The sequence below is a fragment of the Dipodomys spectabilis genome, unplaced genomic scaffold (genome assembly GCF_019054845.1).
Source record: "Dipodomys spectabilis isolate Male_0828 unplaced genomic scaffold, ASM1905484v1 ptg000039l, whole genome shotgun sequence".
NCBI classification, from domain to species: domain Eukaryota; kingdom Metazoa; phylum Chordata; class Mammalia; order Rodentia; family Heteromyidae; genus Dipodomys; species Dipodomys spectabilis.
Window position 1 is genome coordinate 13,491,909 of NW_024870716.1, and position 24,987 is coordinate 13,516,895.

At 46.5% G+C, this 24,987-nt stretch overlaps 1 protein-coding gene and 1 long non-coding RNA gene across 3 annotated transcripts; both read right to left on the reverse strand.

Moving 5' to 3' along the window:
* Window positions 1-9,783: 9,783 nt before the first annotated feature.
* Klhl42 (kelch like family member 42) lies at window positions 9,784-18,730 on the reverse strand. Its single transcript, XM_042677661.1, has 3 exons — window positions 17,827-18,730; window positions 14,101-14,294; window positions 9,784-10,282 (listed from the first exon to the last, which is right to left on the reverse strand). The coding sequence occupies exons 1-3, from the start codon at window positions 18,693-18,695 to the stop codon at window positions 9,831-9,833; spliced, it is 1,515 nt and encodes a 504-aa protein (XP_042533595.1). The 5' UTR covers window positions 18,696-18,730; the 3' UTR covers window positions 9,784-9,830.
* A 3,154-nt stretch (window positions 18,731-21,884) lies between these two features.
* On the reverse strand, window positions 21,885-24,976 carry LOC122106290. 2 transcript variants are annotated; one of them, XR_006147144.1, is made up of 2 exons: window positions 24,888-24,976; window positions 21,885-22,294 (listed from the first exon to the last, which is right to left on the reverse strand). It is a non-coding gene; the product is annotated as an uncharacterized LOC122106290 (long non-coding RNA). The 2 variants fall into 2 exon arrangements; XR_006147145.1 differs by having other exon boundaries at window positions 21,885-22,342; window positions 24,888-24,974.
* Window positions 24,977-24,987: the final 11 nt, after the last annotated feature.

A 24,987-nucleotide genomic window follows, 5' to 3' on the forward strand; every position in this document is an offset into this window, starting at 1 on the left:
TATATATTCAGTTAGCCAGGCAGACACTGCCTGCGGCTCGTACCTGTAATCCTAGTGGCTCAGGAAGATTGGGGTTCAAAGCAGGAGAGTTTGTGAGGCTTTTAGCCCCAATTAACCTGTTAAAAGCTGGAAGTGGTGCTGTGGCTCAAGTGGTAGAGTGCTAGCTAGCCTTGAATAGAGAAACTCAGGGACAGCGCCCCGGCCTTGAGTTAGAGTCCCATGACCAACCAAAAAAAAAGCCAAACAGGATCATGGAGGCATCATCAAGGAAGAAAGCAGCAGGAAAATGAGGACATTCCTGTCCCCAGTCCTGTCCCATGGCATGCTGGGTAGGCAGCTAGTGGGGTTCTCACCGCCAAGTGCCCTGGAGCAAATCTTATAAACCACATCCATTGCCTATTTTCTTTCTTTTCTTTTTCTTTTTGTGCCAGTCCTTGGGCTTGAACTCAGAGTCTGAGCACTGTCCCTGCGCTTTTCTGCTCAAGGCTTGATGCTCTATTACTTGAGCCACAACTCCCCCTCAAAGGTTTTTTGGGGTTTTTTTGGGGGGGGGGGGGAGGGGTTGGTTCATTGGAGATAAGTCTCAGGCTTTCCTGTCTAGACTGGCTTTGAATCTTGATCCACAGACGTGAGCCACCAGCAGCCAGTTTTTCATTTTCTCTTTTCAATTTCACAAAGCTCCATCTCCTGACACATTAGAAGCAGAGGAGCCGCTGTGCTTCAAGCCCGCCCCTCCCCTCCCAGGACTCGAGTTCTTCCATGGCAGGTGCATCGGGCACACGTGGGTAGACAGGGTGGGAAGAAGGCTGTGCGTGAACAGAGACACCACAAAAGGATGTGGGCACGTCCCGCACAGAACCCCGCACACCTGGGCCGCCTAAGCCCTACTGTGAGGGCCAGCATCTCCAAAGCGGGAGGGGGGGGGGGGAGAAGATGGCTCCTTGTCTGCTTTGTTGAGCCTGGGAAGCTTTTCCTTAAAACATTTATATCAAGGCCCCTCAGAAAAACTCCCATTTCTATATATACTGGGCAGGGGGTGGGGGTGGGAGGTGTATATTACACACAAGGTTAGAGAAACTTAGCTAGACACACCAGCAGCTCACGCCTATAATCCTGGCTATTCAGAAGGCTGAGGTCTAACATTATGGTTTGAAGGCAGCCCAGGCAGGAAAGCCAGAAGCAGCGCTGTAGTTCAAGCAGTAGAGTACCAGCCTTGCTCCTCAGGGACAGTGCCCAGAGTTCAAGCCCCAGAACCAGCAAAAATTAAAATTAAATAACTAGAAGTAGGGCTGTGGCTCAAGTGCCAGCCTTGAGCATGAGTTCAAGTCCTAGGACCAGCACATACACAAAAATAAAAGCCAAAACAAAAGTATTAGGCAAGCATTGTGCTGGGGGAGGGGGCACCCCACCCCGGACCCCTCAGTGCTTCAGTGGGGGCAGGAGCAGGGCTAGGCAGCACGCAGAAGCCAGTGTCCACTGCCCCAGCCCCGCTCCCACAAGATAGCTGCCAATTCCCTAGGGCCTGCTCACAGATCTCCCCAACAAAATACAAGCCCACCTCAGAAGGGCCTTTGTGTTACTTTGGCCACAGAACAGTCCACTTCCCAAACACCCTGCACATGTCAACCAAGATACCTGTAAATAACAGCCTGACTCAAACAGAATTTGCGCTTGTCCGAGGTGGAGAGCCGTCTGGATCCAGCTTGGTGACTAAGAGGCCTCAGAAAGCATGTCGTGAATCAGGCTGAGTCAGTGCTAACTCATACAGCAGGTGGTGTTGGGGATGTGCAGGTCCTGGGCTGCTGAAAGCCAACAGCCCCTCATTTGTTATTTAATCTCCTCCTGGGGTACTGCAAAATAGGATCCCATGTAAGAGGTCAATGAGGCTTGGGGAGCATGCAGTGCCCCCAGAAGACAAGTCCCGACATTGCTAACCACACTCTGTGAGACTACGATGCCTTTCAGTAAGAAGCTGTAAATAAGGATTGAACATGGAGCCAGGCGCTGTAGCTCACGCCTGTAATCCTAGCCATTCAGGAGGCTGAGATGTAAAGATGGCTGTGTAAAGCCAACCTTGGCAGGAAAGTCCAGGAGTCTCTTATCTCCGATTTACTAACACAAAGCTAGAAGTGGAGCTTTGGCTCAAGTGGTATAGTGCCAGATTTGAGCAGAATAAAAGCCTATGAGAGTATGAGACCCTGAGTTCAAACCCTAGTACTAGTATACACACACACACACACACACACACACAAGAATTTAAATGACTTAAAACATTCCAAAAGCTTCTACTTTTTACTATTACTATTATTATTATTTTAGGGTTCTTTTAGACAAAATAGGCCACACTGGCCTCCAACCCATAATCTTCCTATCTTGGCCTCCCAAGTTCTAGGGTTACAGGTGTGCGCCATCAGGCACGTTCTAGACCTCATTTTAACTATGGCTTTTATTTCCTCACCTAAGATAAACTCTACAAGTAATAAAGTAAATCTTTTATTGAATACTTCATTTCTTCTATTCTTATCCAAGTGGGAATTTGTAGGACTTAATCTAGCTGAGTAGGATCACTGAAACACAAAAGCACAAAATCCTGAGTATGGGTGTAATCATTAAGGTACTATTTTTCTGATGGCTGCTGACAGCTCAAACACATATTCATAAAGAACTGTGTCGGAACCAGCCTCAAGGGGGTGCACTAGCCCATGTTCCTTTGGCCTGTTGAGATCCCCTCTACCTCCCCACCCCCACCCCCACCCCCACCATCCCCAAGAATGATGGAGCTGCTGGGAATGGTGGCTAACACTTGTAATCCTTGTTACACAGGAGGCTGAGATCTGAGGATCACAGTTCAAATCCAGTGTGGGCAGAGAAATCCAGAAACTCTTCTCTCCAACTAACCAAGCAAAAAGCCAGAAGTGGGGGCGTAGCTCAAGTACTAAGTAGAGTGCCAGGCCAGCCTTGAGCAAAATCCCTAAGCAAGAGCTCCAGGCCCTAAGTTCAAGCCCCAGTATGGAAACAAACAAAGCAAAACAAAACAAATAGAATGGCAGAGGCATCCTTAGCAACAGGAGGCCCTGTGGGCACACGGATGGGAACCCTTCCAAGTAGGAGCAGGCCTGCAATTCACATTTGAACCGGTAGGGGGCTGGTGGGACTTCATGCATAGTCCAAAAGCGCTTGCTGACCAACCAGAGCCAGTAAAGTGCATTATGAAGTCAGCTCAGATGATGTGCACCACTGCACAGCAAGACTTCACACAGGCCAGGAGAACAAACATACAACGATCAAAGTTCAAGCCCAAAGCCAGGACTGTGGCTCACACCTGTAATCCTAGCCACGCAGGAGGCTGAGATCTGAGGATCGCAGTTCAAAGTTATCCTGAGCAGGAAAGTCCATGAGACTCTTCTCTCCAATAAACCACCAGAAAACTGGAAGTGGAGCAGTGCAGCCTTAAGTGAAAGAGTTCAGAGACAGTGTCTGAGCCTTAAATTCAAGTCCTAGTACCAGCATACAGACATCACACACACACCATATATATACATCATATACACCATACACACATCATAAACACTACATATATACACACACCATACACACATCATAAACACCATACACACATCATATACACCATACACACATCACACACAAGATACACATGGTATAACATATGCACACATACACATTCATCATACACACAGTGCATGTGTGTGTTCGCACAGCTCAGACCAAAAATTCTCAATTATGCCTTTTTGTTAAAAAGAATGAACTAATCTGATTTGGGACAAACAGAACCGACTCTTTTTTTCTTTTTTAAATTTTTTATTGTGATTGATTACATAATTTCACAAATTTCACAGTATTGTGGGATAGTCACAAACACATTCTTTCATGGGGCAAATTGTCTACCGTGGTCTATAAAGTTTTTGAGTTCTATGAGCTTTGACAATACAGTTATTTCTTCCACATCAGGTGATCTGTACATTCCTTTCCTTTTGCTTAGTGTGTCAGTGGTTCCCTCTTTCCCACTCATTCCCTCCCTCCCATGAGTTGCTTAGTTCAGTTTGATCTATGTCCAGTGCGGCTGATGGGTCCCACTGTTTTCCCTGTTTCCCTCTAGTTCTGTGTCCTCCTCCTAGTTTCCCTCCGGTATGCACATATATACCATATATGTGATCAGCAGCATGGGGTTATTTAGTAGTGATTCGACCAGATGAGTGGAAGTTCTTTGTTTCTCGAGTCTTGTTTACTTTGTCATATCACCTTACCTTTTGGATTTAACATCCACTTATCAGGGAGATCATGTGTCCTTTGTCTCTTTGCTCTTGGCTTACCTCGCTCAACATGATTCCTTCTAGCTCCATCCATTTCCCTGTGAATACCATTATTTTGTCCTTCCTAATGGCTGCATAATATTCCATTGTGTATAGATACCACAATTTTTGGATCCATTCATCTGTGATGGGGCATCTGGGTTGTTTCCATATCCTAGCTATTGTGAACAGTGCTGCAATAAACATGGAGATGGAGATGCATGTGTCCTTGTATCCTGAGTCCTGTTGTTCAGGGTAGATGACTAGAAGTAGTATGGCTGAGTCATAGGGGAGGTCAATATTTAGCTTTCTGAGGACCCTCCAGACTGCTTTCCAAAGTGGTTGTATAAGTGTACATTCCCACCAGCAGTGTAATAGGGTTCCTCTTTCTCCGCATCCCCTCAAGCATTTGTTGTTGTCTGACTTGAGGATGTGAGCCATTCTGACTGGGGTAAGGTGGTATCTCAGGGTTGTCTTTATTTGCATTTCCTTCACAACCAGGGATGGTGAACATTTCCTCATGTCTTTCTTTGCCATTATTATTTCTTCTGAGAAGTCTCTCTTTAGTTCCCTTGCCCATTTAGTAATTGGTTTGTTGGGTTTGGGAGGGATTAGTTTCTTGAGTTCCCTGTATATACTGGATATGAACCCCTTGTCTGATATATTGCTGGTAAATATTTTTTCCCAGTTAGTTGGTTGTCTTTCTAGCTTGGTTGCTATAGCTTTAGCTGTGCTGAAACTTTATTTTAAGGTAGTCCCATTTGTCAAGTCTCTCCAATTTGTTGTGACCCTGGAAGTTCCTTCCTGTGCCTATAAGTTCAAGCGTCTCTCCTACTCTGTCCTGCAGCAGTTTCAGAGATTCAGGTTTGCTGTTAAGGTCTTTAATCCATTTTGAGTTGATGTTGGTGCATGCTGATAGGTTGGGGTCCACTATTAGTTTTCTGCAAGTGGCCGTCCAGTTTTCCCAGCATCAGTGGTTGAAGAGGCTGTTTCTTCCACTGTATGTGGTTGGTCGGACTCCTTTCTCAAAGCTCTTGGACACCTTTCTAGCTAAATTTCAGTGCTGCTGACTGTTTCGTTTTTACTCACAGTCACTGTTTTTGTCCTCCTGGCCTCCCCACCCCCGGAGTGTCAGTACGCCCCCAAGGCGGGGGCCGCCTCCCAGTGGGTCAGTACCCCTCAAGGCAGGAGTGCATGGGGGCACTCGTGCTTGGCCCCTGGTTCACAGCTGATAGCACATAGGAACCATCAGCTTTCCCGGGCTGGGAACTCCTCCGGGGAACTGGTTTGTCCTCCGGTGCTGCCTTGGCTGACAGGCCTGTGCCAGCCCTGATGAGCACCTCCTTCCTCAACAGACTCCTAGGGAATTTGAGCTGCTCCAAGGCCGAGATGTCAGGACTGTGGCTCAAAGCCAGCCTGGGCAGACAAATCCAAGACTTTTATCTTCAATTAACCACCAGAATGTGGCTCAATGAACCAGCGGGGCGCTGGGCTGAGCAAGTCCCCAAGTTCAAGCCCCACAACACAAAGGGAACAAAAGAAGTATAACTAATTCCCTGCACTGACTCTCTTAGACTTGATTATATTTACTACACACATGGCAGATTCTTATAGTAATATGCATGTTACTGTATCTCACATCATATAGTATAGCATATAATGTGTATGCTATAGTATGTTACGTATACTATTTCTAGTAGATAGAGATTATATATAGTATGACATCCATAGTATAGTACAATATACCATGGTTTGATATACTGAAGCATATATGCACTATATACAGCTCATAGTGGATGCATATCGTGTGTATATATCACATTCTGTATAATATATATGGTATAAGGGTATCATTATAATAAAGTAACATACTGCTATTATAGATATATTCCACATCCAGCGTCCTGCTGGTCAGTTGGAGACAGGAGTCGCTGGGTCTTGTCTGGCTAGCCAAGACATGAAAGGCATGATGTCTGTAATCCTAACTGCTCAGGAGACTGAGATCTGAGGATCATGGTTCAAAGCCAGCCCAGGCAGATAAGTATTATCCCCAATTAACCATACAAAGCCAGAAGTGGAGCTGTGGCTCAAGTGGTAGAACACCAATCTTGAGCAAAATAAGCGAAGGGAAAGCACCCAGCCACTGAGTTCAAGCCTAAGACTGACAAAAAATAAAAATAAATAAATAAAATCTTACAACACAGTGATCCACAAGTGCTTTATTTGAAGACAGTCTCTTCATAGACACAGGAGAGCTCTTACGGTGCTTCATCTAAGTCATGTGTACGCCACACCTTTAAACAAGGAAGTACCAGTCCAGACAAAACAGAACTTTACCCTACACATCATTTTTCCTAAAAACGACTACTACAAAGGAAAATATTGTAAGGCCCATTCTAAAGTTAATTTTTGAATGACACTAATACTCCTGATCCCATTTAACTGTACCAGCTGACCCCATGAAGGCGATTTCTTTACCTTCTGCTCTTCAGCCATCTTGAATGGGCATCTCGTGGCTTACTCCTGAAATCCTAGCTATTCAGGCGGCTGAGATCTGAGGATCACAGTTCAGGGCTAGGCAAACAAATCCATGAGACTCTGACCTCCAATTAACCAGCAAAACCCAGAAGTAGAGCAGTGGCTCAAGAGATACAGCTTTAAGTGAAAAACACAAGTGACGGTGTCCAGGCATTGAGTTCAAGCCCCAATACTGACAACACATGCGTGCGCGCACACGCGCGCGCACACACACACACACACACACACACACACACACACAGAAACACTAATTCTCTTTGGTTTCATATTTAACCTTTTGCCTTGTTTCTAACATCCATAGCTTTCTCAGTACTTCAATATTAAGACAATTTACACTGTAGGAAAAATATCACCTTTCTGGCACTAACCAGAAAAACTCTTTTTAAAAAAGGGAGAAAGCCAGAAGTGGAGGCATCGCTCAAGTAGTAGAGTACCAGCTTTGAGCAGAAAAGCCAACCAATAAGGTCCCAAGTTCTAGACCCAGTACCACCATTAAAAAAATTGTAGACCAGGCGCTGGTGGCTCATGCCTGTAATCCTAGCTACTCAGGAGGCTGAGATCTGAGGGTTGTGGTTCAAACCCAGCCTGGGCAGGAAAGTCCGTGAAACTCTTATCTCCAATAAACTACCAGAAAACCGGAAGTGGCGCTGTGGCTCAAGTGGTAGAGCGCTAGCCTTGAGATGAAGAGCTGAGGGACAGCGCTCAGGCCCAGAGTTCAAGCCCCTCAACCGACAAAAAAAAAAAGAATTGTAGCTGCGGGCTGGTGGCTCACGCCTGCAATCCTAGCTACTCAGGAGACTGAGATCTGAGGGTTGTGGTTCAAACCCAGCCTGGGCAGGAAGGTCCCTGAGACTCTTACTTCAGCAATGAACCACAGAATACCAGAAATGGCTCTGTGGCTCAAGTGGTAGAGCATTTGCCTTGAGCTGAAGAGCTCAGGGGCAGTACCCAAGGGCCAGAGTTCAAGTCCCATGACAGACAAAAAAATAAATTCCTTAAGTATGACTATGACATTTTTTCTTTTGGTTTAAGTTTTGGTTTTTTGGTGTGGGTTTTTTTTTTGTTTTTGGAGGGGCGGGGGAGAGGGAACCAGTCCTGGGGCTTGAATTCAGGGCCTGGGCATGTCCCTGAGCTTTTGTCCAAGGCTAGCCCTCTACCACTTGAGCCACAGCATCACTTCCAGCTTTTTTTGAGTTGTTTATTGAAGGTAAGTGTATTGGCAGACTGTCCTGCCAAGGCTGGCTTCTAACTTCAGTCTTCAGATCTCAGCCTCCCATGTAGCTAGGATTACAGGTGTGAGCCACCGGCGCCCGGCTTGGGGTGTTTCTTAGTGCCGGAGATTACACCTCAGACATCATGCATGGTAAATGTGCTCATGGGCATGAATGCTAAGATTAAATTAGAAAGCATGATGATTTCAACATGGGAAAGTTGTTCAAAACAAAACAATAACTAAGTCAAATGCATTCAATGAAAGTAACTCTTTTAATGCTAGGTGCTGGTGGTTCATGCCTGTAATCCTAGCTCCTTAGGAGGCTGAGATCTGAAGAACAAAGTTCACAGCTAAGTGGAGGCTGCAGAGTCCATGAGACTCTTATCGCCAATTAACCACCAAAAAGCCAGAGGTGGAGCTGTTGGTCAAGAAGAAGAGTAGCAGCCTGAGTGAAAAGCTAAGTAAGACCACTAGGTCCTGAGTTTAAGTCCCAATATTGACATATACAAAAAAATAAATAAATAACCCTTAAAGGCAATTGTTTTTTCTTATTTAGCATTTCCTTGTTTCTCTATGTAAGACTGATCTTTAAAATACATGTTTATGTTCATTCTTTAAAACAACACACATACTCTCTTTTCAACAATCCTCTCAGCAACTTATATGAACTGCACAGATCTGTAGTATGTCAAATCTGAAATAAGAGGTTTTACTCAGTCTCTATTCTTCATTCCTAAATTGAAAAAAGCAAACAAACAAAAAAGCACACTGATGATAGCTTTGTGTAAGTCTGAGTAGGGTGAAATGCTTGTGTGTATTCATGAAGAAATCCCATTTGTGTAGCTTTCTTGAAAATGAAATATGTAAATAAAGCATTTGAACATGGAAAGATATCAAAAACACACAGGAAGTGTGCATATGATGCTGGAGGACCATAATGTTGATACTAACGTTCATCCATTAAATTGACTGTTGTCAATTCAAAGAAAGGAAATCTTCCACTTAAAACACTAGAGTTTAAGTAACATAAATGAAGCAAGTTCAAAGTCATCTTTGCTGTTCACTCATCAACTCTGGTTCTTCTCATGTCTTCAATTTAGTCACTGGACTAAGAAAAAGCTTTGGATGGTAAAAATATGTATTTATCTGGAGGGCTTGTAGCTCAATCCTAACTACTTAGGACTGGGATCTGAGGATTGGAGGTTGAAGCCAGCCATGGCAGAAGAGTCCATAAGACTCTTATCTCCAAATAACTAGCAAAAAGCCAGAAGTGGTGGTGGTGTTCGAATGGCAGAACACCAGCCTTGAGCAAAAAAGGTAAGGGGCAGCACCCAGGCCCTGAGTTTGTCTCAGTTTGGGCACCAAAACAACCCCACAAACAAACAAACAAACAAAAAAGAAAATCAATAACATAAGTAATAAAGATGGTTTTTTCTTTGCCACATGTATTCAATTTGAAGCCTATTTATGCTGTTAGTGCAAACTATGGGATGTATTTCAGTGTATTTTTCCCTAGTAGAAAGAACATACCACTAGTTTTGCTTTTTCTTTCCTTCCTATTTCTTTCCCTTTTTTCTTTCATTTGTTCTTTCCTTTTTCTTTTTCTTTCTTCCTTCCCTTCTCTTTCCCTCCTTCCCTTCCTCTCTTCCTTTCCTCCCTCCTTCTCTTCCTTCCTTCCTTCCTCTCTCTCCTTTCCTTCCTCCTGAAGCAGGCCTCTTGGCATCATCCATCCATCCATGCGTGCATGCGTGCGTGCATGCGTGCGTGCATCACGTCCGGGCCGTGCTGGGCAGGTAGAGCGAAGAGAGGAGCAGGTTGTGTCCGAAGGCGGGGAAGCGGCGGAAGGCCTCCCAGCTGTGGGAGAAGACATTGTACTTGAGGAAGACGCGGTGCTCCAGGCTGGTGGACAGAGTCACGTCCCTGCTCATGATGTAGATGCCGTCATTATGCAGCGCACAGGTCAGGTTCAGGCCCGACTTGGATGTGTTCTCCTTGAGGTGGAGCCATTGCCGGGTAGCCGTGTTGTAGGCCTGCACTGTCAGCATGTCCTGGCTCTGGCCGCTCCTCCGGCCGGGCCCGAACTCATGGAGGCAGCCCCCCACCATGTAAATGGTCTCCTCCACAGACACCATCTGCTGCTTGCGAACGTGGACACCGCAGGTCTCGAAGAGTGTCCACACATCGGATACCGGGCAGTACTGCAGGACATGCATGTTGCGGTCTGGAAGACAGAAAAAGCCCAGCATGGCCCCACTGCCACTGGGGCACCGCCCTCTGTACAAATTCCCTCTACTTTGCGCCCAACTTGATCACAAAGAAGCAAAAGGCATTCAGGAGAGGTTGGCTGGGCAAGCTGGTGGTTTATGCCTGTAATCCCAGACACGCAGGAGGCTGAGATAGGAGGATCATGCTTCAGAGCCAGCCTAGTTAAAAAAGTCTTATATAAGACAAGATGCAAACATAAAGGGGATCCAAATAGGGAAAGAAGAAGTAAAACTCTCCCTCTTTGCAGATGACATGATCTTGTATTTAAAGAATCCCATAGACTCCACTCCCAAATTACTCAAGCTGATTCAAAACTTTGGCAAAGTAGCAGGGTATAAAATTAATCCCCCAAAATCAATGGCTTTTCTGTATACAGACAATGAGAAAAGTGTGGCTGAAATTAGGAAAGCAACTCCATTTGTAATAGCCCCACAAAAAATAAAATACCTAGGAATTAACTTAACCAAAGAAGTGAAGGACTTCTATGATGAAAACTTTAAAAACTTGAAAAAGGAAATCAAAACAGAACTTAGAAAGTGGCAAAACCTCCCATGCTCCTGGATTGGAAAGATCAACATCGTGAAAATGGCAATACTTACCAAGGCTATCTACAAATTCAATGCAATACCTATCAAAATTCCAACCTCATTCTTCAAGGAAATAGAAGAGGCAATCCAAAAATTCATAAAAGACCCCGAATAGCAAAAACGATCCTCAACAGAAAGAACAGTGCTGGAGGAATATCAATACCAAATTTCAAACTCTATTATAAAGCCATAGTAATCAAAACAGCTTGGTATTGGCACAAGAACAGACCTCAGGACCAATGGAATAGAATTGAAAACCCAGAAATGAACCTACAGACCTATAGCCATCTAATCTTCGATAAGGGAGCTAAAACAATAGAATGGAAGAAAGACAGCCTCTTCAGTAAATGGTGCTGGCAAAATTGGTTAACTACTTGTAGAAAACTAAAGCTAGATCCTTATATATCACCCTGTACCAGAATCAACTCCAAATGGATCAAAGACCTTGGAGTCAAAGCAGACACTCTGAGAACATTACAGGAAGGAATAGGAGAAACCTTAGGTCTCCTTGGCACAGGCCGAAATTTTCTTAATAGAGACCCAGAAACACAACAAATCAAAGAAAGGTTGGACAAATGGGATTGCATGAAATTGCAGAGCTTCTGCATGGCAAAGGACATAGCTAGCAAGATCAATAGAAAGCCCACAGATTGGGAGAAGATCTTCACGAGCCATACAACGGACAAGGATCTCATATCTAAAACATACCTTGAACTCAAAAAATTAAATCCCCCAACAACAAATCTTCAAAGAAACAACTGCCCAATAAATAAGTGGGCTAAAGACTTAAAGAGAAACTTCTCTGAAGAGGAAAGAAGAATGGCCAATAGACACATGCAGAAATGCTCAACCTCCCTAGCCATAATAGAAATACAAATCAAAACAACATTGAGATACCACCTCACTCCAGTTAGAATGGCTATAATCAAGAACTCTAATGACAACAGATGCTGGAGGGGATGTGGACAGAAGGGAACCTTATTGCATTGTTGGTGGGAGTGTAAACTTGTTCAACCACTTTGGAAAGCAGTATGGAGGTTCCACATAGAGTTCCCATATGACCCAGCAATCCCACTTTTGGGCATTTATCCAAATGTTTACAAACAAGACCACACTAAAGCTACCAGCACGACTATGTTTATTGCAGCATTATTTACTATAGCTAAGATATGGAACCAACCCAGATACCCTTCAGTAAATCAAGAAAATGTGGTATATATACACAATGGAATTCTATGCCTCCATCAGAAAGAATGATTGCCCCATTTGTTAGGAAATGGAAAGACTTGGAAAAAAATATATTAAGTGAAGTAAGCCAGGCCCAAAGAAACACAGGTCCCATGGTTTCCCTTATTTGCAATATCTAGTTTATATCTGAGTCAAGCAGAAAAGGTCAGATAAGGTGATGTTAGGGAAATGAACCCTCAGATATGTATTCAAATGTTGTTTTTTCTTTCATGCGATTGTTTCTAACACATTTATAAGATTATTTCTTTGTTGCTTTGTATGTCCCTCCCCCACAGTATAACCCCTGCTTTCACTGTATTTGATGTCGATATAATTTGGAGGGGAAGGGGAAAAACAAATCGTTTAAACAGGGATTCAGGTGGACCCATTGCAACAATGAGATGAACAAGTCGTTATGTTGAAAACGAACTTTACAATTTTGGTGGGGGGGGGGGTGGTGGAGAGGAAGACTGGGTGGGGGGGGTGGGGGGAGAATGGGAAGGGATGGGAAGGGGAAACAAAGGAGGAGGCTACAATGCTTGATAAGAAATGTACTCATTATCTTGCCCATGTAATTGTAATCCCTCTGTACAGTATTTTTACAATAAAAAATAAATAAATAAAATTTTAAAAAAGTTTTATGTAAGACTCTTATCTCCAAGGAACCAACAAAAAGTAGCTCCAGTGATAAGAGTGCTAGCTATGAGAGGAAAAAACGAAAGACAGTGACCAGGCTTTTGAGTTCAAGTCCTCATATACACACAAAAATTTATAACAATTAGGATGAAGCTGGATGCTGCTGGTGACTCAGCCTATAATCCTACTCAGAAGGCTGAAATCTGAGGCTCATAGTTCAAAGCCATCCTGGATAAGAAAATCCAGGAGACTTTTATCTCCAATTACCCACCTAAAAGCAGGAAGGGAGGATGTAGCTCAGGTAGTAGGGTGCCAACCTTAAGAGAAAAAGGACAGCAACTTGGTTCCTGTCCCAGTATCAGAACACACACACACACACACACACACACACACACACACACACACACACACACACACACACACACGCTGATTTGTTTGAAGTACTATAAGAAGGGCTGAGAAAAGGCCCACCCAGAGGAGGGAGAGCTCTGCGGGGCTCACACAGCTGTCCTGTCCTCTCCTCTTAGAAAGCGCTCATCCATGTGTGCTAGCACCATGGCCTTGAGCACAAGGAATTCGGTGGCAATCACACTGGGTGGCCCCAGGGCAGAAGGTACATTCATGGTGGATTGTGCAGCTCAAAACACACAGAGACCACAGTCAGGAAAAAAAACTAGGAGTTCACAGCTCATCCAGAGACATTAAAAAAAAAAAAAAAAACTAGGAATCTACCAGCCGAACACACACAGGGCTCAGGGGCTCTGGGTTAGAAAAGAAATAGAAAGCAAGACAGCCAGAGACTGGTGGCTCACACCTATAATCCTGGCTTTTTAGGAAGCTGAGATCTGAGAATCGAGGCTAGAGGCCAGCCCAGACAGACAGGTGGCAAGACCCTAATCTCCAATAAACCACTCAAAAAAGTCTGGAAGTAGAGATGTGGTTCAAGTGATAGAGCACCTGCCTTGAGCAAAAAGTTCATGAGTACTGCCCAGGCCCTGAGTTCGAACCCCAGGAGCAGACAAAAAGAAAGAGAAAAGAGGGGGGAGAGGGAGGGAAGGAGAAAGGGAGGGACCATACCTTCACTTGAGCCTTTTTTGCAGAGATAGGAGTCTCACAGACTTTGCTGCCTGTGCTGACTTCAAGCTGCAGTCCTCAGATCTCAGCCTCCCGGGAAGCCAGGATCATAGGCGTGAGCCACCAGTGCCACTGGATGTACACAATGACACTACTGGTGTGTGTTTGGGGGGAGGGGGGAGTCCCTGCCGACACACCGCCATTCCCGTGCAGTAGGCACATGCGCAGACTCTCCTCAGGCCCTGCTCACCTCTGGTGGTGTAGCCTCCAATGACGTAAATCTTCCCTTTACACTCACATGCGGAGAACTCAGCCAGAGGGTTTGGTAAGGGTGCCACAAAATTCCAGGCATCCTGCTCCGGGCTGTAACACTCCACATTGGATGTGGCCTGCCCACCAATGGCATAGAGCTTGGAATGGACTGCCACGAGTTTGAAGTTAGACCTGAAGGAGAGATGCAAAGTCCGCCAAGTCAGCGTGGCCTATGAGGATGACACTTTCACCCGGGCAGTCAACTGCGGCGGGCACTCGGGTGCACGCCTGTCATCCCAGCAACCCAGAGGCCCAGATCTGAGGATACAGGTTCCCAGCCAGCCTGAGCGGGAAAGTCCTTGAGACTCTTATCTCCCATTAACCAGCAAAAAGCTGGAAGTGCCTGAAGTGGTGCTGTGGCTCAAGTGGTAGAGTGCCAGCCTTGAGTGAAAAAGCTCAGGCACAGTGCCACTGCTGTTCAAAGCCCCAGGAGTGACACCAAAAAAAATTTCAAAAGTGGGGGCTGGGAAGGTGGCTCAGTGGTAGAGCACTTGCCTTGCATGCATGAGGCCCTGGGTTCGATTCCTCAGCACCACATAAGCAAAAAGAAAAAAAAAAAGCTGGAAGTGGCGCTGTGGCTCAAGTGGTAGAGTATTACCCTGGAGCTGAAGAGCTGAAAGAAAGTGCTCAGGCCCAGAGTTCAGGTCCCACGACCGGCCCCCCCAAAAAATTTTTTTTCAAAAGTGCTATAGTGTTTATATTTCAATGTTTTCCTCCAGCCTGTGTTCTCTAAACCCAACCAGCCATGCAGGTTTTTTTTTTTTTTTTTTCCTGCCAATGTGGTGGCAGTGGCTGGGGGTGCTTAAATCTAAGCAGGAAGACCTCCCTGGGTATGAATCGGGGAAGTGGAGGAGAGGAAGCTTGTAAACAAGCACTTTTACCAGCTCTCAATTTGGATTTGCTTCCCAGGGTACACAGGTCGTAAACTTTGTAAGATCAATACAAAAACAGAACAGTTTTGCTTTTTGTTGTTTTTTTAAGATTGTATGTGTGTCCGTATGTGCACGTTGGCACAAGTGCACACATGCACACACACACACACACATGCTAGTCCTAAGACTAACTCAGGGTCTAGGTGCTGTGCCTGAGCTTTTTTGTGCTCAAGGCTGGTGCTCTACTACTTTAGCCACAGCTCTTCTGGCTTTTTAATGATTAACTGGAGATGAGAGTCTCATGGACTGTTCTGCCCAGGCTGGCTTCAAACCTCAATCCTCAGATCTCAGCTACCTGAGGGGCTAGGAAGACAGGCATGAGCCAGCGGTGCCCGGCTAAGCCTATTTCTCGCGGCGGGAAGGTGCATGTCTCTCAGCATTGCAGGCAGTGGCTGAGCTGCATGTGCCTGCGTGCTTCTTTGATTCCAGACAATAACCCCACAACTCACTGCATGGCACAGCCTGCACATGGGTCACACCATTTCAGAATTGTGGCTTCCAGCTGCAGCCTCAGACCTGTAATCCTAGCTACTCCGAAAGCTAAGATCTGAGGATTGCGGCTCAAAGCCAGCCCAGCAGACAAATCTAAGACTCTCATCTGAAATTAACAAGCAAAAGGCCAGAAGTGGGGGTGTGGCTCAAATGCTAGAGCTCCAGTCTGGAATGAAAAAACCAACTGAGTGTCAGGACCCGAGTTCAAGCTCCACTGCTGACACATACACGTGTGTGCATTCACATGCACATGCACGCGTGCACACATACATAAAGAATCAAGAAGGAAATACTGCCACAATGATTTCTTCATACTATGTTCATAACTATAAATAGAAAAACTTTAAATAAATGTGAGGAAAAAATAAATTAAAAAATCAGATAAAATAGCAATTTGAGCTGGGAGCCAGGGGCTCACACCTATAATCTACTTACTCAGGAGGCTGAGATCTAGGGATCACAGTTCAGAGACAGTCTGGGCAGGAAAGTCCATGAGACTCTTATCTCCACTAAAACTACCAAAAAAAACAAGAAGCAGAACTGTGGCTCAAGTGATAGAGCACTAGCCTAGCACAAAAGAACTCAGGGACAGCACCCAGGCCCTGAGTTCAAGCCCTAGGATTGGCACGAAAAAGGAAAAAAAAAAAAAAAAAAGCAACGATTTGATGTTGACATTACTCTTTGTGTGTGTGTATTCTGGTACCAGTATTTGAATTCAGTGCCCCACAGTAGCTTGGTTTGTTTACTAGGCTGGTGCTCTAACACTTGAACCACACCTCTAACACGACTTTTTGCTATTTTCAAAATAAGAGTCAAAATTCTTCTGCTCAGGTTAGCCTTGAATATTGATCCTTCAGACCTCAACCTCCTGAGTAGCTAGAATTATAGGTATGAATCACTGATGCCCAGCTAAGTTTGACTTTAGTTTTGTTCTTTTTCTTTTAATGGTACTTCGATTTTAACTCAGGGCTTTATGCTTGTTTGGCTGATACTTGGTGTTTAAGAAATTAAAGGTTGTCCTAAAGCAGGGCAGTATATACTTTTATAATCTCAGTCTTCTTCAGGAGTCTGAGGATTATGTGTTTCAAGGCCAGCTTGGGCAATGCAAGACTATGGCAAAAAACAAAACAAAACAACAAAAACAGGAGGGAAAAAAAAAGTAAAAGACAGAAGAGGAGGAGGAACGGGGGAGGAGGGAGCTCTGAGCTCCTCATACGCTAAACCCTGAGTGATATATGAGTTCATCGAACTCAGTGAACCTTGCCAGGTGCCAGTGGCTCATGCCTGAAATCCTAGTGAATCAGGGAGGGGGGTAAGATCTGAGGATGGTTTAAAACCAGTGGAGGCTGACAATTCCAAGACATTCTTATATCCAGTTAATCAGAAAAAAAAAAGCTGGAAGTGGAGCGATGGCTCAGGTGGTGGAGCACCAGCCTTGAATGAAAAAGCTTCCTCCCCCGATAGTGGGGGGAGGGGACCTTTCTAAGGATCTCCTGGCCATGAAATGGTGAATAGCTGTTATTATCCTCACCATTACACCCTAAAAATTAAAATTCTTTTTTTTCTTTTATTCTTTCAGTTCTGTGGCTTGAACTCAGGGCCTGGATACTCCTGAGCTTTTTCACTCAAGGCTGGCACTCTACCGTTTGAACCGCACCTCTACTTCCAACCTTTAGTTGGTTGACTGGAGATAAAGTCTCAGACTTTCCAGTCCTGGCTGGTTTTGAACCCCAATCATCAGATCTCAGCCTCCTGAGTAGTTAAATGACAGGCGTGGACCATCAGCTTCTTTTAAGGTTTCTTTTCCAGAAACCACATCATCTTCCTCCCCCTGGGAGAGGAGGCGGAGAAGTTCCTGCAGGGAAATCACTCAGCCCACTGCCCTCCCCAGCATACGCCTAGCATCCTGGGAAAGAATGCTCCACTGCCCTGGAGGGAGGGGCGGGAATTCGGCCTGGAAGTTTGGGCCCCAGACAAGAAACAAGGAAGTTGTCATACTGGCTCCAGGACCCGGGCAAGGAGTCTCCAGATCATTCAAGGGGCAACAGCGAGCCGGACAGCGCCCGGGCCCCGAGTTCAAGGCCGAAGACCGGCGCGCCACCTGCACGCACACCCACATCCCGCACGCACCCCCTCCGCACGCACATCCACCCCCCCCGCACGCACACCCCCCGCACGCACACCCCCCGCACGCACACACCCCCGCACGCACGCACACACCCCCGGCCCTGGAACCTCACCTCTTCTGGTTCATGGAGGCCACCTGCAGCCACTCGTTGGCGCCGGGGTTGTAGGAGTGCGCAGCGGCGATCTCCTGGCTGGAGGCCCGGTAGCCCCCCACGATAAAGAGGTAGTTGTGCAGGGCAGCGGCACCGTAGCCCCGGACGTTCTCCAGGTCCGGGGGCAGATTGCTGGCCAGGGGGAACCAGCGCTCGGTCGTCTCCTCGTACCTGAGCATGGACGGGGGTTCGCCCTGGTAGGGGTGTGGGGCCAGGGGCCCCCCCAAGAAGTCCCCCAAGGCCACCAGGACGGGGGTCCCCGCCATCCGGGCTTCCAGCAGCTGCTGCTTCAGGCCGACGTCCCCCGGGGCGGGCGCGGGAGGGGCCAGGAGGGGAAACTGAGGCTGGCACAGCACCTGGTGGAAGTGGACGGCCATGAAGGCCAGGCAGGCGTCCCGCAGGTCGGGCAGGCCGTAGACCAGGGCCAGGCGGTAGAGCTCCAGGCAGTTGGAGAGGCGCACGTGGGACAGCAGGCGCTGCAGCAGGGGGGTGACCTGCAGGAAGGAGGCGGCCTCCACCAGCCCGGCCAGCAGCCCGGCCTCGTCCTCCTCTTCCTCCGGCCGGCCTCCGCCCGCCGGGCCCCGCGCGCCCGGGACCCAGCCCTCGCGGGCGCCGCCCGCGTCAATGAACTCCAGCACCAGCCGCAGGCCCGGGGCGCTCAGGCCGCGCAGCTGCTGCACCTCGGGCCCCCCGGCCTCTGCGCCCAGGGCCTCCCGCATGCCCGAGCGGTAAAGCGCGCGGAAGTAGTCGCTCTGCTCGATCAGCTTCCGCTTGCTCACTGGGAAGCAACGGTCCTCCAGGCGGATCTGCACCATCTCCTCCGCAGACATGGCTGGGCCCGCGCGCCCCGCGCCCCGCAGCCCGGGCCCCGCCCTACAGCCTGGGCCCCGCCCCGCGCCCCGCCCTACACGGCAAAGCCCCGTCCCTAAGCTCCGCCCTACACGGCAAAGCCCCGACCTCCTGCCCTGCGCCCACCCCTACACGCCTGAGCCCCTCTCCTCGCCTGTGCCCCGCCCATCCTCGCCTGAGTCCCGCCCTCCGCCCATAAGTTCCGTCTGCCGAGCCTGGCCCCGCCCACACCCCGCCTTGTTTACATAAGCCCCGCCCCCGCTGGCCCGCCCCCTCCCGCCTCGGTTCTGGGGTGGGCCGCCTGGATCGCTGATCTCGGGCTCCCCCTCCTTCCCCGCCCCTCCCCGCTTTCCCTTCCTGGGCAACCATAAAGGCCTGGGCTGCTGCAAGCCGGCTCAGGGCCCTGCTATGGAGTTCTGGCCACATCCGCATTTCCACCCGAGGCAACCTGGAGAGGTCTGGTGGGGTACAGGGTGTGGGGCCTCCTCCCCATGGGCACTGGGACCTCCTCCCCATGGGTGCTGGGATTCCTCCCCATGGGATTCCGGGCCTCCTCGGGCACTGGACCTCCTCCGCCTTGAGTGCTTGGCCTCTTCCCCTTGGGCGCTGGGAGTGAAGTGCTGTCTTCCCATGGCTGCCATGTAATAAATCTTTCCCTGTCCTTTGTCGTGTGTCTATTTGGCATAGGGAGGTGAGGCGCCAGACCCAACTCTCGACTCCTGGACTTTGGGCGTGGGGTCAGTAGGATGAGAAAGTCCTCCTGCTTTGACCTTTCCAAGAAAGTAACCAAAATGAATCCTGCATTTTTGAATTTTGGCCTTTTGTTTTGTGCCAGTACTAGGGTGTGAACTCAAATCCTCAAGTTCTTGCTTAGATTTTTCAGTCAAGACTGGTGCTGTACCATTTGAGTCACATCTCTACTTCTGGCTTTTTGCTGCTTAATTGGAGATGTGTCTCAGATGTGTCTGCTATGGCTGGCTTCAAGCCACCATGCTTTGATCTCAGCCTCCTGAGTAGGTAGGATTACAGTAGGGTGTCACAGCCTCTGTTCACTTTTGGTTCTGTGTGTTTCCCTTTGCTCTTTTCTACCTAATATTAGGTCCACTGGGGAAAATGGCCCCTACCCTTTGTTCTCCCTGGGCGCACAACTCCCTAGAAGTCCCCACCTAGCACCTGTAACCCAGGTAACTGGCACACCTGGGCGCAGTGGGAGGTTCCCAGGTTCTGAGGTTATTTCCACATCCACGGTGGTTACGCCTCCTTCAGGCCTTGAGAGGTTCCATGGCCATACCTTCCTCCCCACCCACCCACCATGTAAGCAGTCTCCATGATTAGACCCCCCACGCCATCAGGTGTGGCCGGCAGTTCTGTTACCCTAAATACACTTTTTAGCCTGAACAACGGCATGGCATTCTCCTTTCAGCTAACCTTGCACCTATGAAAACTCCTCTACTTACCTAATTCTGGACACCAGAAAGAGATGTTTCCTGATTCTAGAATTTAAAACATAAACCAAGGGCTGGGAATGTGGCTTGCCTAGCATGCATGAAACCCTGGGCTCAATTCCTCAGAACCATATACAGAGAAAAATCCGGAAGTGGCGCTGTGTCTCAAGTGGTAGAGTGCTAGCCTTGAGCAAAAGAAGCTCAGGAACAGCTCCTAGGCCCTGAGTTCAAGCCCCAGGACTGGCAAAAAAAATAAATAAATAAAAGATAAACCAATTAATATCTTTAAATTGTGCTGAGCACCAGTGGCTCACACCTGTAATCCTACCTACTCAGGAGGCTGAGACCTGAGGACTGCAGTTCAAAACCAGCCAGGGCAGGAGACTCTCATCTCCAATTAATCAGCAAAAAGCCAGAAGTGGAGCTGTGTCTCAAATAGTAGTGTGGCAACCTTGAGTGGAGAGGGGAAGCAGCCAAGCTCTGAGATTAAGTCACAGGATACGCACGTGCACACGCACGCACGCACGCACGCACGCACACGCGCACACACACACACGCACACGCACACGCACACGCACACACACACACACACACACTTGTGACTATAGAATAGAATTTAAAAGCCAAGTATAATTATGCTCAATTAGGAGAAACAGTATATTTTTACTTTTTGTTTATAAGACCTGGAATTCAAATACTGATTTTCATGCATGATAAACACTACCTCTACCAATCTACATCCCTCCTCCTATCCTTCTTTAAAAAATAAACTTCATCTTTCTTCTTGGATGATAAAACATTAAATGAAATCTTCCTACTTAAAATACTTTCCCCTATTTCAAAGTCAAAGAACACTGTGCCATGCTCATTAGTCTGTTGTTTTAGGAGGATTTAAAAACCCAGAGAAGAGAAAGTCAAAATGGTAAAGCACAAAGTTTTTTCAACACATTGTTGAAAATTGCACATTGTATTCACAAACTGATTTGTTGACTTAAAAACCCTTTGTACAACTAAGGATAATCAATAATAATAAGGCTGGTGGCTCCTACCTGTAATTCCATCCACTCTGAAGACAGATCTGAGGATCCGGATTCAAAGCAAGCCCAGGCAGGAAAGTCTGTGAGACTCTTATCTCCAATTAACCACCAGAATATCAGAAGTGGCGCTGTGGCTCAAGTGGTAGAGTGCTAGCCTTGAGCAAAAGAGCTCAAGATAGTACCTAGGCCCTAAGTTCAAGCCCCATGACCCACGAACATTAATTAATGAATTAATTAATAATATAGGCTGGGTGCTGGTGGCTCATGCTGTCATCCTAGCTACTCAGGAGGCTTAGATCTGAGGATCATGGTTCAAAGCCAGCCTGAGCAGGAAAGACAGTGAGATCCCTATCTCCAATAAACCAGCAAAAAGCTGGAAGTGGAGGTGTGACTCAAGTGGTTTCAGCACCAACTTGGAGCAAAAAAGCCAAATGAAACTAAGGGGCCCTGACTTGAAGTCCCAGGGAAGGTGCACACACACACACATGCGCACACGCGCGCACGCGTGCACACACACACACACACATACACAAAGAATAATAATATAAAATAAAGATACATTGTACTTATAAACTGACATGTTGAATAGAAACCCCCTTGTCAGACTAGAGATCATTTAAAAAATAATAATATAAAATAAAGATGTACTCATAAATTGACATGTTGAATGGGAAACTGTGACTCAAGGTAATTTTTAAAAATCAATGAATTGTTTATGTCATTACTAGTAAGACTTCATCTGTTCCCACAAGGGCCTCTCACCCTCCATCCCCTGACAGAGTGGTGGGACAGTGTTGTTTTGGGTGGGGGAGCAAGAGCAGGTGTGGACCCATGAGGACAGGTGAGAGGTCAAGGATGTAGCCTTCTCTGCAGAAATATCATTTGGATCAAGGATTAGGCAGTCGGCTAGAGGACCTGCTGGAAGACCCAGTGTCAGAGCAGTTGGCTGTGCAGTTGATGTGCTACAGTGCAGGACTCAGTGGGTCAGTCAGGATGAACAGGCTCTCAGTCTCTCCTCAGCCTCTTTAGAATCCTACACCAATGGATGCTTTTGTTTCCCATCAGCCACAGGTATGCTTCAGACTGGTATTTTCTGGCCTTTTGAAATAGACCAAAAACAAAATCCCGTTCAATGAAAGATGTGTCCTGGAAAAGCAATGCGAGCACAGTAATAATATCAGGGCAAGATCGCCTGGCCTGGAAATCTGGTCTTAGTCTGACAATTCTGGGCACTGGTCCTAGAAGCTTTTTTTTTTTTTTTTGCCTTTGACATAACAATAACATCATTGAAGACTGAGAACATCTAAAAAGATCAAATCATCTAAATACCTCACACAGTAAGTTTTCTGTTGGGCTGGAAATGCAAAATCAGAGCCAGTATAAATTCCTTTCTTTATAAAAGACCTAAAATATTATGCAAAGGCTTCAAGAAAACACTGTTCTATGAAATAAGGTAAATTGAATCAATCTGTATCCTATTATCGAGTGATCATGGAACTCTGGTTCACTTCAAGAAATTTATATCACTGTTGTACAAAAAACCAAAATAAGAAAGCACATTGTGGTTTATGCCTATAATCCCAACTCCTCAGGAAGCTGAGATCTAAGGATTGTGGTTCAAAGCCAATCCTGGCAGAAAAGTCTGTGAGACTCTTACTTTCCAATTAATCAGGTTCTTGCTGGTTAACTGCTGGTTAATTTGCCTTGAGCAGAAAAGCTAAAGAACCATATGTGGGCCCTGAGTCCAAGCTCCAAAATTCGCATAAAAACAAACCAAACAATCCTGCTCACCACACAACTGCATATCTTGATCCACATTCCCCATATTCTTATCTGTTTCAGGAGATAAGTGTTTTTAAGAGGGTAATTTCATTTTGAATTTCTCATAGTACCCTACTAGAAATATAAATATAAAGCATCACTATATTACAACAGTACAGTCATTCTGGGTAACTGACAGGATTTGTAAGAGAGGCTATCTGCTCTGTGTGTGTGTGTGTGTGTGTGTGTGTGTGACAGGATTTGTAAGAAAGGCTATCTGCTCTATGTGTGTGTGTGTTGTGTTGTGTGTGTGTGTGTGGAGGGGCTTGAACCCTGGAATTGGGTCCTGTCCCTGAGCTTTTCAGCTCAAGGCAAGCGCTCTAACCCTTGAGACATAGTGCCACTTCCGGTTTTCTGATGGTTAATTGGAGATAAGAGTATCTAGGACTTGCCTGCCCAGGCTGGCTTTGAATCGTGTTCCTCAGATCTCAGCCTCTTTAGAAGCTAGGATTACAGGTATGAGCCACCAGCGTCCAGCAATGCTGATACTGGGGCTTGAACTTGGAACCTGGACACTCTCGCTTAGCTTTTCCACTCAAGGCTGGAACTCTACCACTTGAGCCACAGCTCCACTTAAGCTTTTTGGTAGTTTATTGGAGATTAGAATGTCACAGAATTTTTCTGCCTAGACTGTTTTACACTGTCATCCTCAGATCTCAAACTCTTTTTTTTAATTTAATTTTATTTGTGAACATACTGTACAGAGGGGTTACAATTACATAGGCAGGATAATGCGTACATTTCTTACCAAGCATTGCAGCCTCCTCCTTTGTTTACCCTTCACCTCCCTTCCCAGCCTCCCCCCTCCCCCCCAATCCCAATCCTTCTCCCCCCGCCCCCCAACGTTGTAAAGCTCGTTTTGGACATGACAACTTGTACTTCTCATTGTTGCAACAGGTCCACCTGTATCCTTAAACAACTAGATCTCAAACTCTTGATAGCTATGATTTCAGGAATGGGCCCAGTACCCAGCTCTGTTTGGCACATTTGAAGGCAAGCTTTTACTTTACTTATGAAACAATGGCTTTCATTTAAGAATCATTCAGCCGCCAAAGGGTTAAACAATGATGGAGGGTTCCACTTTCCCTGCATGGACTGTGAGAATTTCTAAGAATTACACATCACACAAAGGAAACATAGTCCATGTGTCTAAAAGACTGGAAGGAAGCCAGGTGCTGGTGGCTCACACCTGTAATTCTAGCTACTCAGGAGGCTGAGATCTGAGGATCACATTTCAAAGCCAGCCTGGGCAGGAAAGTCCTTGAGACTGTTACCTCCATTAACCTACCAAAAAAAGCCTGAAGTAGAGCTGTGACTTAAGTGATAGAGAGCCTTGAGCAAAAGAAGCTCAGGGACAGTACCCAGGCCCTGAGTTCAAGCCCCAGGAACAGCACCGGAAAAGTGACCAGAATCTATGATCAATCAATGATTTAGCAATCTCTATAAAACTAAAACTTCAAACTTTCTTTCATTTTCACTTTCAAGTTGTTTTGAGGTAAAAATAACAAAAATATAATGAGAGTGCAAAGTGAACTTGAACACCAGAACTTAGAACCAAAGAAATAAAGAACTAAGTTTTGCTTAGATCCTTTAAAACAATGCAGAATACTCCACAAAACATCTTGTTTTTGGTGAACTAGATCCTTCCTTTATCAGATGTTTGGTGACGAACTTGTTTTCCTCAGCAAGACTCCTGGGTAGGATTTCTTCTTGTTTTTCTATTTGCTTTACTAAGAGGTGTCTGTGACTCTTTATTTCAGAGAAAGAAGAAAAGCCAGAGGAGAGGATCGGCATCTTTAAAAGCTCGAGGGAAAGACACTGAAGCCGTTTGAAAAGTGTTCAGAAGAGAAAGCAACAGTTTGCTGCTTACCTTGGGTGCCACTGTGAGGAAAGAAAAATCAACATAGGTGACTCCGGAAGCGTCCCAAAGAGCCTCACCCTAACAACAGCCTGAAGATCTGCAGATTCCT